Source organism: Hemiscyllium ocellatum, chromosome 1 (assembly GCF_020745735.1).
Source record: "Hemiscyllium ocellatum isolate sHemOce1 chromosome 1, sHemOce1.pat.X.cur, whole genome shotgun sequence".
Taxonomy (NCBI): domain Eukaryota; kingdom Metazoa; phylum Chordata; class Chondrichthyes; order Orectolobiformes; family Hemiscylliidae; genus Hemiscyllium; species Hemiscyllium ocellatum.
Genome location: NC_083401.1, coordinates 152,643,651 through 152,658,111, shown reverse-complemented (window position 1 = coordinate 152,658,111; position 14,461 = coordinate 152,643,651). Strand labels below are relative to the sequence as shown.

Genomic DNA, 14,461 nt, shown 5'->3' with positions numbered 1-14,461 from the left:
CTGGTTTCTGGCAGGTGCAGAGCCTGTGTGCACCATACAGAGGCAGGAAGCCTCCAGACTCTTAAAAAGATAGCATCTCTCTTTTCAGACAAAGAATTGGAAGATAACTGTTCTCATTATGTTTTTCTATGAACTGCTGACTCTAGCTAGTGACTGGGAGCCTGAGTAATTAGTATGCTAACTGCCCACTGTCCTCCATAAATAACTGAGGAGACTTAGGATGAAGGAGATTGGTGATTAGAAGAAACTTGGACATATGTGACGAGTGCTGTTGAACTATGCATATTTTTTTCCTAACATCTATTTTCTTCTGCTTGTCATGTCTGTGTGCGTTAATCATAAGGGTTTAAGAAACGGTAGAGTTTAGAGAGATAAAAGCTTATTTTTGAATTCATTCATGGGATGTGGTCATTGCTTGAGGCCAGCATTTGTTGCACATCCTTAATTGTCTACAGGACAGTTAAGAGTCAAGCACATTTCTGTTGGTTTGGAGTCAAGCACATTTCTGATGTAGCCCAGACCAGGTAAGGGCAGCAGATTCCTTCTCTTAAAAAAAAGTTAGCGAACCGTACATGTTTTTTTTCTCAATTGACAGCCGTTTCATAGTCACTATTAGACTCTTAATTCCTGATTGTTAATGAATTCAAATTCCACCACTTGACATGGCAGGATTCGCATTATAGCCCCTAGAACAATACCTGGGTCTCTGGATTAATAGTCTGTTGCCACTAGGCCATTATCTCTTGTTAAGTGTAGAAACCCGGTCTGGCGTTTCTGTTAACCAGAATTGATCATACAAGAATATTGAGCACTTTAAATTGATTAAGACTTTATGCCCAGAATTATCACACAAGCTAGTTGGGCTCAAGTGTAGTATGCTTCCATAAATAATTTGAGACACTTTATTTTAATTGCTCCACCTTTGGGCATCTTTTCAGATATCTAGATCGTAAAATCTGTGCTGAAATTCTATGCTGAAAGCTCTTGTTTTTTTGTTCTGTCTTGATATTATTAAACTATTCCTGACCATGTCTTTTACCATCTGGCATGATGTCATTTGTGGCTCCTGGCATTTTGTTTCTCCATTCATGTGAAATGCTTTGGAGCATTTTGTATTTAAAGTGACATACAAATAGACTGGATTTTTCATGAGACAGTAGTTATGGTAAAGAATACACACCACTCTGGATTCTGCCTTCCTATGTGTCTGTGCTATTCTGAACCAAATATTTTGAAACTTTAGTGGAATGGTTGGAGTTGTATGTTTGTCAGTTCTGTTCAAAGTTATGGAAATTTTTAGAAAAACTATAAAATGTGCAAATTATAAGGAATGAAAACTTAACCATTTGAGCTATATCCAAAATCCCATGTATTTTCACTTTGGTCTTTATGTATTTCTGTTGGTTTAGGATGACAATATTAATGTCCTGATCATGGTAATGTTATACTCCTGTGACTGAAAAAAGAATGCATGTCTGTTGCTAAAATGAATAGTTACCTGTATTTTTGCAGGGCTTTGTGGATTTAGATGGTACACCCCAAGGGCTTGCAGAGCTGGTGACCCAGTTGCATTATCATGAGCCAGCAAATTTTGTTTTCGTCAGCTTCCTGTTAAAAGGTCTGTTTCACAAGATTTGCTCACAGCCTGATAAATCGGCAGGAAAAGGTAGGATTTCAACTTGGTCAGTTTTTAAAGCAGCAGTGTGTAATGTTTAGGATCAGAACTCTGATCATGTCCTATGCTGGATAACTTTACAATTTAAAAAAAAATAATTTTTGAGCTCTGTTGTTATTTTGAATGTTGTTTGTGACCAAGTATAATCAACAATGCACTATACGGTAGCTGTAGATTAATCTTGCACATTTGAGTCGACTTGCAAAAATCAAACTATGAATAATTCATGTGTCATGTGCTGTCAGATGGTCAATGTGGACTTGCATTGCTGAAGGAACCAAGAACGGTGTTCATCAGCCTCTTGGGCACAAATGGTGCATGTCCCAGGAAGTCATTAGTGAGAGTGGGTTTGGTAGTTTCACAGAATCAATAGATATGATTATGCTGGTTTGACTTGACTTTGTTAAAAGTAATAATTTGTAATCTGCAATAATTTGATTGATTTAATAGATCTGGTAGTGCATTTCAAGATCAGTCAGAAAGGTGAAGTTGAAACCACAATCAGAGGTGCCATGATCTTATTGAATGGTGGAACAAGCTAGAGGGATCAAATTACCTATTACTTATTATTTGTATTTGTACAGCTGTAAACGAGAATAACGTGAGTTTTACCAAAATGCCAGAATAATCATTTGTGTATTATTTCAATAATTTTATAGGTTCAGACTGCTTTTCTGATGAAATTATGGAGTCTTTACTTCTGGTCCTGTCACATCTCTTTGGAAGGGTATATCTTCCATCATGTTCAACCGAAAAGGAGTGGGCTACACTCCACCAGTCAAAGGTACGCAAGAGTGAAGCATTAAATTTGGAAGACAAAACCATGAAATTTAATTTACACACAGTCAATTTGTTGCATATCTCAAATCTCTCATTTGGCTTTTTTAAATCTGTTACAGTCATGATATCTGCATGATATCTGTGCCTTCCTGCTCTGTATTCCCATAGTCATTCCAATGATTGTTCTTGGTACATCATTTAAGCTAGCCACAGATTTTTATTTGCTTTGAAAATTGGTTTGTAAAGGTCTGTTTGGTGTTATGGTTTATTGCTGTAGACTTTTATTTCACAGTCTTGGGTTTATATCTAGTTTTGATAAGACAAAAATCTCTTCTCTTTTCAGCCATCGTAAGCCAACTTCTGGCACAGGCTTTTAGTAGATCTCTGGAGAGGTGCTGTTGGAGGTCTTTTGTAATGGTGAGGTGGGAAGAGTCCCAATGCTTTCCAGCTGCCATAGGTGTTAGCATGGATAGATTCTTTGCTATTTGAGACTTTCTGTGGCCTCCCAGTTGGCTCTCATTTAGGATGGGAAGATCCAATTGGGTGTTCGACAGAGCAGCTCTCTGCAGGAATCACCTCCCCATGGAAACATTTTCCCTCTTCATCAGGGTCTACCAACTAGCCCTAGTGTTTCCTGATGCTACTCGGTGAGAAAGAAATATCCAACCTTGTATCTTCTCAGCTGGATGCAGTTCAGTGTTGGCCAACACTCCTGCTGGTGCTGGGAATGTGTTATGTTAACGGCCCTCCAACTGGCTGACCACTCCTGTCTGTGTGTTGTCATCTTTTAAAGGAACTAGAGCCATGGTGACAGCTCATTAGAAGCCAGATAGACCTAAAATATGACCCAGGTCCAGCATGTGGCTAAGGCTGATTGTGTCCAGTTTTTGGCCCTCTCTAAGGGCTATTTTACTCTTACTATATTCAGCCCTGATTGGGCATTTGACCAAACCTCAAGGTTGCTTTGGTTTGCCATTAAATTGACCTTCTATTGGCATGTCGGCAGAGTGCAGGTTTGACAAGTCAACGTTAGAATGATATATGACTGGCATAGTAAGAAGTGATTTGCTGAATTTTGATCAAATAATGTTGTTCCAAAAACTGGCAGATTATGTCAAAAATCATCCCCTTTTGGCTGTTCACAACAAACAAGGTACCAACCTTCCCAACCAGCCTGTGCTTGCAAACTTTCCACACAGTGACTTGCATTGAGATGTGATTCCGCAATTGGGCAACATTTACTGGATAATCTTACGTGTTAAGGAATTACATGGACAACCAATTTAGGATTGTCAGTTGGACTTGTTCTGTGGTGTTTGTGTGTTCTGGAAGCTGCATATTAGTACAAAAATAACGCTGTGCCTATTTCAACTCATCAGAATGTATGGCAGCAATTCTCTGGTTCATTTCTCAGGGCAATGCCTTGATTTATGTTTTTTTAATTGAGACAAAGCCTAGCATTTTACTGTGATTCAGCACTACCAGGTACATTCTCCATGGCAGCATCTGTACCAAGTAGAATCTACTGGCCAATCCATTAGCATTCTCCTTTGCTACAGAATAAATATTGCTTTCTCCTTAAGTTGGTATTTTTGCTAATTGTCCTGATTTTTAAACAATGCTGGAATGTTATTTACTGGCGCAAATGCGGATCCTTAATGAATGAGAAGTGTATAATCATTTTTAAAAAAAATTGTGGAATCCAGTAATGTTTTTGCAAGAAAGTTTGCAGTACTTCAGATTGTGCTTGCAGAATTCTGCACGGACAAAAAGTTGTTTTTAAAAAGCACAACTATGATGCAAGTTTAAGATATCTTTTGACCCTTCAGTGGATATTTCATTGAACTCCTTATCTGGCATTATTGAAGGCCAATTTACCATTTATTGGCGCAACTGAAATGCAAATTTAAAAAAGTTGTAATTTGGAAAATATGTTTGATAAAGCTTATTTATCTGAACCAAGGAATTGAATGAGTATGAAATAATAACTCTTTGAACTTGTTTCTTTCTAAGTTTCAGTCCTAAAGTCAACTTGCTTTAACCCTGTTGTATTATTGCTTCATGATTCTGATTGCAAGAGTATCGGTGTTTTAAAACCAGCTATAGCAATTATGGACCAATATTTATTGTTATATAAAACGATCAGAACAACAAAGTTGCGTAGAGGTTTCATTTTCCTGGGGAGCCAGATTGTAGAAACACTGAATGAGAAACATCCTTGATTATTATGATAAAATGTATGAAAGTGAGCTTTTTTGTTCCCTAGGTGTTTCTGGAGGATCTTCCAGAAGAGTTTGCAGCTGTAGTCGATGAATATAACAAAAATATCCAGGAGATCTTTGGATGTTTTCTTCTTTCTGCTTCAACTCAAGCTGATTTGGCGGAAGAATGTCATCTTCCTCTTTCAAGAATATGTAAAGAAAGCATGAAGCTAGTTAACATATTTATGTTCAGCTACATTTTAATTTGAGTTTGAAGATCTATTGAGGAAGTAGGATTTGAGATATGGTAGTGATTAGTGTACTGACCAGCAAACTATAGTTTTGAAATTCACTTGCCCCACCCTAAATCTGGTAATTTGTAGATCAGTGCTAAGAGAACGTAACCATGAAAACATAATGAAAATATCCAATGGGGTCTCATCCTTTAGGGACTGGAATTCTCTTCCCTTCACTTGCTCCTGGCACAGCGATGATGGCTGTTAATGCACTTCGAAGTAATGTTTGGTCTTTCATTTGATGACAAAAGAAGGCCTCTGACTAATAATGAGCAATAAATGTCAGCATCCTCCACATCCCAGTGGCACTATTTTAAATGAAACAGCTGATGTAAAACCAGTTCAATCTTCTCAGCTACTCTGATCCTCGTAGTCAACTGTAAGCAATGATAAGCCAATAATTGGTTAGCCTCTTGGCTGAAGGTGGTTTGGGAAATAAGAAAATATGATCTTTATTTTGCATAGATGCTGAGTGAGGGAGCTTAAATTAGCTTAAATCATAACTCTTAATTTCTCTAACACTACCTTTCATCGCTGCTGAGGGGAGAACAATCCCAATTTCTGTAGCCATCCACATATGAAAATTTGTCATCCCTGGAACTTTGGTCACAAACATCTTTGAACACTCTTGTTTCGTCCTTCGTCAGATGCAGTATTACAATTAAATACAGTTCTTCAATTGAACCTAACCAATAATTTATAAAGGTTTAGAATAGTGTTTTTTGACTGCTCCCTTTTTAATTCTATATTTATAAAGCCAAGAGTCATGTATATACATTCTTATTAACAAGATCATCTACCTTCGAAGATTTTAGAGTTTCTAAGTTCCTGCATATGCCTTCAAAACCATTTGGTTTCTATCACCAAAAATTTTATTAATTCACCAATAGTATATCCACTTTTTAAATGTTTGATGTGCATCTCAAGGGGTTAGTAGAATTATATTTTATAAATTTGCCTTTCTGCAATTTTTTTTAGAAAAGGCTACACTGCTCCTTAGTCTTGCTCTTTGAAATTTCATGGTTGAAAATGCAGCATATTGAAGACACAGACCCTGTAATTCAGATTATTTGACTCTGATTATTGTGCAACATTTAAAAAGCATGAAAACCTACAGCTGTGCAATTCTAATCATTGGATTTCCTTCTCCCCAGCTTTTGAAAGTGTTCAGCCTCTCCAAAATTGCACATTTGTAACTGAGTTGACAACATCTGGAAATCATCCAACAACAGCTGTATCTCCTTTTACATGTTTGTCTGGGATTACCAATCTTGATCTGTTCAAAACATACAATATTGACAATGTAAGTTTCTCCTTTATTACCCATGAAATTAATTATTTTGCAGTTGCATCAACTAGGTTTTATATTGTTCCCTTTGGCACAATAAGGTGAATCAAGCCAGTTCTTAGAGATTTAATCAGGCAAGAGGTTGACACTGAGCCGAAAGAAACGATATTGGAACTTGTGATTGTAAGTTTAATCAAAGGTAAATTTTAAGGAAAGCCTTCGAAGTATGAAGAGATGGACAAGTTTGAGGAAATACTTCCAGAACTTGGTAAAGACTAATCAGAAAGAAATGATTTGGAGATGCCGGTGTTGGACTGGGGTGTACAAATTTAAAAATCTCACAACACCAGGTTATAGCTCAACAGGTTTAATTGGAAACACTAGCTTTCGGAGTGTCGCTCCTTCATCAGGACAATCACCTGATAAAGGAGCGAAGCTTCGAAAGCTTGTGCTTCCAATTAAACCTGTTGGGCTATAACCTGGTGTTGTGAGATTTTTAACAAAGAAGTGACTAGTAGTGTCTTAAATCTGTTCTGGGGCCTGAATTAAACTCTTGACGTGAATAACAGCAGTGGCATACATCCAGGTTTTCTGATGTCTCTATGATTGATGACAGTGTAAGCAATTTGGAGAGGAATATAAAATGACAGACATAATCAATTGAATGGGGTATGCAAAACTAGCCACTGAATTTTAGTGTTGATAAGTGAGAGCTTATCTGTTTTGGCCCAAGAAAGAAAAAAAGTATTAATTAAATGGTGAAGTACACAAAGTGGAGGGAGAAAGAAACTTGGGGCATCCAGTTATCCAGGCAAATGTCACCAGAACATAGTTAGGTACAGAAAGTAAATAAATTAGTTCATGAAATGTTGAAGTGAAAGGTTGAGGCTAAGGCGGTTTTTGTCAAGCTGAAACTAAGTGTAATGAGTTGTATAATGACCTTGGTGACAAATAGTTCCTTTTGTTGGTTGAAGCATTACAGAAGGAAAATCAGAAGGCAGCAGTTTCCTTAAGTTTCAAAAGTATACATTTACTTGATCTGTTTGTTGCTGTTGTAAAGCTACTGTTGTGTTTCCACTAGCGATGTAACTAGCAGACTGTGCAGAACACCGCGGTTTCAGATAGACTGGTATGAGTGTGTTAGAGGAATTTGGTTTTAATTTGAGAAAGTAATCTATTAGTATACTAGGTCTGGTCAAGATGCTATTCAGAGGGTCAGTGCAGACTCAATGGACCAAATGGCGCCTCTTTGTATTGTAGGGAGTCTATGATTCTGACTTGTCTGAAGAGCTTATTATTCAGGAATTCTTACTGAGGGAATTTCCAGAAAATCTTCAAGGAAGACTTCAGATTTGACTGGCAGGCTAAATGCAAGTTTGTACAGTCTCTGATTTGGGTGGGAAAAGTCCTGGTATAAACTTAATGATCCAAGTTTGTACTTTAGTCAACAATTTGTATTTATTGGCACAACTACTGGGGATGGTGCGAATTGAGGAAATAGAAATTTCTTAATTGGGTTAGGAAGGCTAGCCCAGAAATTGACAATCTCAGTAAAAATCACGATGGGTTGAATTTTTGAGAGTGCATTTTATTTTCGTGTTTGAGTGAAATTGAGCTCAAAACCTACTTCTGGGTGAGAAAACAAAATCTATCAACTGTTGTACGTTTATCATTGCAGATTGCTTTACGCACACTTGAACTTAGCTCAAGCAACATCCCTGTGTTAAACTTAAGGAAGTATGACCAGCATGGCAGGAGAATGCCACTGAACGCTTATGCCCTGGACTTCTACAGACACGGTTCTTTAAAGGCTTTATTAAGTGACAACATGTAAGTTGAGCTACTGTACAACTTGCAATGTTGACATGGAAAAAATAATTCAATCAGTTTAATGTTTCATTCTGTGTATTCCTTTTAGGTTGCATTTGGGAGAAGCCTATAATGTCCTTAACGAGTTCCAACTAACACTTACTTCAATCAGGTATGAATGAAAATCTGTTCTTGGTTTGTATGGTATTTTGGCAAATAGTGTATTATATTTTAAGTCCATCTACCAGAAGAGAAATTCATAAAATAATGTCACACATTGATATCTAATGCTGATGTTTGAGAGATTAGGCATATGCTGTCCACAATGCTGTTGGACATATTGGAAAAATATTCCTGTAAAGGACCCTTGCAACACTTGAAATGTTATTAAATTGGATCTGGTGTCCCTGATTGAAGTACTTACAGTTTTCTGATCATTAATCTTATAAATTGTAAATTAGCACACTCTGGACAAACTTGTTAATCCTTGATCTAAATTCTTAAGTGACAGTTTGACCGTTGAAGCTTGTATATGTTTTGAAATAAAACAACCTCTGGGAATGCTAGAAAAACTCTGCAGATCTGCCAGCATCTGCAGAGAGAGAAAGTGTTCAGATTTTGAGCGTGGTATGACTCTTCAGAACTAAGTTCTTATGATGCTACTGACCTACTGAGTTTCTCCAGTATTGTGTTTGGTTCACATTTCCAGCATCCACAGTATATTGCTTTTATAATTTTCGTTACTTGCAGAAGAAATATGATTAAGCCGCACATTCTCGTTACACAAAAACAAAGTGCTGAAAATATTCAGGACAAGCAGAATCTGCGGAGAGAGGAATAGAATTGATATTTCAGGATAACAACCTTTCATCTGAGCTGGAAAAAGTTAGAAATATAATGAGTTTAAATAAACACAAGGCATGGGGAGGAATGGTGGGAAAGGACAAAGAGGAAGGTCTGTAATGGAAGATGAGAGAGTTAATGATTAAAGCATTGGTAGGGCAGGCTCTTGGGAGTGCAAGTAATGAAATAAAAGATGTGTCTGGGAGGAATATGGAAGGCAGAATAATGAACAGCTGTTGACAAATCAAAAACAATTAAAACTGAAACCTGCAAAACAAAAAATGATTGTTGCTATATGAAATTCTGTATTGACTGCAGGCAGCTGTTGAATTGCAAAATGAGGTGCTCTTTCTGAGCCTGTATCCAAATTCATTGGAGCATTGCAGGTTATTGAAGAAACAGAAGTTGGTCTTGAATCATTATAGGGTGTTAAAATGACATGACAGGAAGGTCAGTATCAGCTTGCAAACTGAATGGAGTTCTGCAGAGCAGTTACCCATGTGTGCTTGGTCTTCTCTGTAGAGCAGGGTACATTATGACCAATAAATTGACAAAATAGAAAAAAGTATGTTGCAAATCACTGGTTCTCTGGAAGAATGTGTGGGAAATTTAGACAATGGAGGAGGAGATGAAAGAATTGATGTTGCAACTATTATGATTGAATGGAAAGATCGTTTAGACACAGATAAGATTGAAGAGTGGATCAGAAAGGGACGGAGGGGACAGTCTCCTGCTTAAAGGGATGGGGACTGACTGCAGCAGTGATGAAGAAAAAGCACAGCAGGTCAGGCAACATCCGAGGAGCAGAAGAAGGGCTGGTGATGACGGGCTTATGACTGAAACGCTGACTCTCCTGCTCCTTGGATGCTGTGCTTTTCCAGCACTACACTCTACTTTGATCTTCAGCATCTGCAATCCTCACTTTCTCCATGCAGCCGTGATGAAGCTGTTGTGTTGGTGAGGAGGCAAATAGGATTTGCCTTGTCCTCAGCTTGACCCTATCATGGTTCTGGGAGTTGGGGTGAGCAGTTGTGGGAAATGTGGCAGAGAAGGCTAAGGTTTCTGCCAACTATGGAAGGGAGAATTCTTTGTTGAAGAAAAAGGGATACCTGCCATAAATGCTACTGGCCAGGAAGGTATTAACATGACAGGTGCAGTGGGAAAGTACTAAAGGTCCTCGCAGGAAGCAGTCTCTGTGGAAGGACAAGTTTAAAAACTCGGTGGGTTTATAGTGAATGTTTGTTGGGTTTGGTAAGGAGAATGGCTACGGAGGAGTTGGGGAAGGTAGGAGTTGGAGATCGGCTATATGAAGGCGAAAGAAGGATGGAAATCGGAAGCAAAGTTGAAGTTTTCTAAGTGAAAGCAGAGAATGGCTTGTTAGTCATTTCCATGAATTTGTTGAAAATAATGGAAACTAGCAACAATTGAGCTTGGAGCAAGCATTTTATTCTTAAAGGTTGGGTGTAACATTTAATGAAACTATCCAGTTTGACAAACAGGTGGTTTGTGAAATTTGAAGTGTACCATTTTCCTCACTTGCCCACTTCCATTGTTTTACACATCCTTGATCAGATGCTACATATTATGGTGACTTTGAAGTTAATTCACAGCTGTATATAAAAAAAAAACTTTTTTCTCTTTTTTTCTCCTAGCACCTCTCTCAAAGAACTTTGTGACAACAAGGATGACATCGTTGTTTTGGCTTTTGAACAACTGAGAGATACATTTTATCAAAAATTCGAAAAGATCAAAAGTTAATATTAATGCAGTTAGAAAGCAAAACTGTCATCCACAAATGCTTTGTGGATTCTTGCTCCTGGCTGTGGGGACTGAATACTTGTACATGACAAAAACAAGTTGTGAAGGGCATATGAAATTTAAAAAAAAGCCCAATGATGTCAACAAAAAATAAAATTAAATAGTAGATAATTTAATGTATTGTGTTGAACTTTAATTGCACTATGTACAAACTGTTAAAGCTGGACAGCTTTATAGGGAAATAACTTTGAATGCCAAACTTCACATATGACCTCTGCACTGAATTAGTATACATTTATCTCCATTCTCTTCTGGAAATATTTTGGTTAAAGATGTGCCACATGACAGGAGGCACTGATCATGCTTGTTGCTATCTCATGTGCAATACTGATATTTCAACTAAGACAGTTGGGAAATTGAGTTCTAATTGAGGTAGTAGAGAAGTGCAATGCACTGTGCCACAAAATGATGTGATTTGAGTTTGGCCCTCAGAATTCCCACGAGCAGCGTTCTTGACTTTGGGCGTGTACAGCTGAAGAATAAAACGAACCATTCCCACAGGTAAAGCGAATTGGCAAAGAATCATCCTTGGCCACTCTTCCATTGCCCAGTTTCATTGACATTGTGTTAGATCCTCCCTCTTGGTCATACCTAGGCATTATAAATAAGGCTATCTGTAGCATTGGCACATGGAATTGTTTCATTCCTGTAATTTCTTATACTTTGAATTCAATAATTTCAATGGCACAGGCAATGAGTTAATGCATGAAAGTCAGGGTGTTCCCCATACTGACATTTTTTTTCCCTAGAAACTAAAGATAAATGCCCTTCAACTGCTTGTGCCATGCTTCCTAAACATTGGAAAAAGAGCAGCAGTGGTAGAAGTGTGTTAGGTATGCATTTTTAAAAAGACCTTCTAAGTTTCATTCTTCTTTGTGGTTAGAAAAGCGAAGTGGAGTTGGCAACTAGCTTCCAGCTGGAAGGTAAAAAGTCATGTCAAAAACATTTTAAGGTATTCTACACCTCGTTATCATGTGTTAAGTTTCTTATATGTTTTAATATTTTAAGGTGATTTCAATAGTAAGGTCTAATAAATTGCAAAATATCTTCACCTTTTTAAAAAAAATCATAAAGCATCTTTTTAAAACAATATTTTGCTCAAATAAAGATGTTTTTTGAAAAAGCTTGATATTTGCTTAATTGTGACAACCTGTTTGTCCTTGGCTTCTTGCAAACCAACTGTTTCCTTCTCATAAATGGCTAATAAATGAGATCTTTTCAGTAACTCCACTGACTCCAATATGAGATTAACTTGACACCATTAAGTATTGCAGTTTGGGTGTGCTGACTGGGTTTAAGCGATTCCATTTCATTTCTGCTAAATTTAGACCTATGAGCTTGAGGTATGCCTAAAAGACCTACAAGCTTTACCACAATGATTATGCAAAAGTCAGCAATAGATTCAGACATATCATTAATTGAGGCAAAACAAAACTGGTTGCAATAGCTCACCAAAGACACATGTTAAGTATTTGGAAACAAAGCAAAAACTTGCTAACAGAACTGTGGGTATATCAATACCTGACAGGCTACAGTAGCTGAAGAAAGCCTTTTCAAAGGTAACAAATGTTGACCTTGCTCGCAACATTCCTATTCCGAGAGAATTTAAAAAGGTGCAAATAGTCTATTGTAAATGTAGAAGATATGCTGACACCATATGAAATAGAGCTCAGTTTTGTTCACTATTAATTATGAAAAACAGTGGAATAGTGCGATCATTGACTGCTATTCCATGAACATAAATTGAGGAGACTGCAATATATACGGTGAAGTAGAAAATATTGAAATGAAACTAAATGAATCATTTAGGGGAATAATTCAATAGAAAACTTGAGGAATAACCTTGTAATTTGCTCTTAGTTTCCAAGCTATGGAATAAGTAATGGATGTCGGAACTAAGGAAACAATTCAAACACATTACGTATGAGATGGCACTAATGGTCTCCATTGTTATCTTTTATATCATTTTTTTTGACAAATATCAATAACACCTTGATCGTGGAGTGCCCAGTGATGTGACTGAAAAACACTTTGGAAGGTTGCATTTGCTGACACAACTTGTCACCCACCTGGTCTCTGGGCCTTCATCTCTCCTCACCCCAAGGGATGCCCCTTTATCCTATATCTAGTGTCTGCTCTCCCCATCACTGAATCTATTTCAAAAGTGCATTCCTTTCTGCATATACAGTGCTGCATTATTTTTGTATGATTTTACATAAATTCTGTGACATATTGTTTGGAATTGTACACATGCATGTTCCCAAATTAGTGGCAATGTGTAGTCTGTGGGTTTCAGCAAAGTTTTTTTTTTGAATAGCTTTATGTTTGCACCTTTGTACTGTACAAAAAGAAACAGACTGAGAAAAGAAGTCAATGAGAAAGCAACTTCTAGTCGCATTCTTTCTCAAAGCTTGAGTTCGAACATAGAACATTACAGTGCAGTACAGGCCCTTCGGCCCTCTATGTTGCGCCGATCTGTCATACCAATCTGAAGCACATTAAATTAGATTACTTAGTGTGGAAACAGGCCCTTTGGCCCAACAAGTCCACACCGACCTGCCGGAGCGCAACCCACCCATACCCCTACATTTGCCCCTTACCTAACACTACAGGCAATTTAGCATAGCCAATTCACCTGACCTACACATCTTTGGACTGTGGGAGGAAACCGGAGCACCCGGAGGAAACCCACACAGACACGCGGAAAACGTGCAAACTCCACACAGTCAGCCGACTGAGGCGGGAATTGAACCCGGGTCTCTGGCACTGTGAGGCAGCAGTGCTAACCATTGTGCCACCGTGCCGCCCACATCTATCTTACACTATTCCATGTACGTCCATATACTTGTCCAATGACAACTTAAGTTGTGAAAAGAATTCTGTATTTCACTTAAAGCGAGCGAACTAACTTCCCCATGCACCTGGTTTACATTGCTTTGTCGTCTTTGCACGTCACAAAAAATATTTCTGCGGGACACAATTGTGTAACTTCATTGGTGGTTGACTTGCTGAACTCTGATTCATGTAAACTAATGCCAGTATCCCTGATTTGTAAGTAATTTGTAATTATAACCTACTTTCCTTTTCTGTTGTTTCTCTCTTGTATACTAACGTGTCTGTATGCATGTTATTCTTGTTGTATGCTTGGATGGATCATTGTTTACAACCCTAGAGAATTTGTTGAGAGTGAACGTCACAAACTGGGCTTAGAAAGGATGGCTGGGGTGTGGAGGACTACATTTTCAAAATGCAAACTATGATTTTTTTTTTAAGAAACATTCCATTATGGGCAGAAAAGGAGAATGGTGAGGTTATTAAATTCACATCTCGTCAGAGCCAATGACTGAAAGTGGAAATGAACGATCACAGGTGAATTTCAGTAGTTCTGCAGAAAATCTGGAATAAAGAGTCTAATAATGACCATTGAACTGTTGTTTGTCAGGAAAAGGCAATTGCTTCACTCATGTCCTTTCAGGAAACAAATTGCAGTCCTTACTTGCTCTGACCTATGTGTGACTCCAGACTCAGCAATGTGGGCCTCTTAGTAACTGGGAGTGAGCCATTGCCAAGGTGCAACAAAGGCTCAGAAATTGTGGAAGAACAGATGTATCAGCAAGTGCAGAACCAGCAGCTGTATCTAACAGTTACCAAAATAACTCCACGAGGAAACTCTACAGGAGACCCAGAAACCTGAATGGCCTTCGGATGTGCAGGATGCATTGCCGTTACAGAATGAGAATGGCCCAGGACA

General features: G+C 38.0%; 1 protein-coding gene across 1 annotated transcript in view; it reads left to right on the top strand.

The window, feature by feature from the left end:
- LOC132816867 (probable ATP-dependent RNA helicase DDX60) overlaps window positions 1-11,837 on the top strand; it is a 95,444-nt gene extending 83,607 nt beyond the window's left edge. The window contains exons 31-37 of the mRNA XM_060826859.1: window positions 1,513-1,666; window positions 2,335-2,459; window positions 4,722-4,869; window positions 6,107-6,255; window positions 7,919-8,070; window positions 8,159-8,221; window positions 10,545-11,837. Coding sequence (XP_060682842.1) covers window positions 1,513-1,666; window positions 2,335-2,459; window positions 4,722-4,869; window positions 6,107-6,255; window positions 7,919-8,070; window positions 8,159-8,221; window positions 10,545-10,650 — 897 coding nt within the window. The 3' untranslated portion in view covers window positions 10,651-11,837. The remainder of the gene's footprint in view (window positions 1-1,512; window positions 1,667-2,334; window positions 2,460-4,721; window positions 4,870-6,106; window positions 6,256-7,918; window positions 8,071-8,158; window positions 8,222-10,544) is intronic.
- Window positions 11,838-14,461: the final 2,624 nt, after the last annotated feature.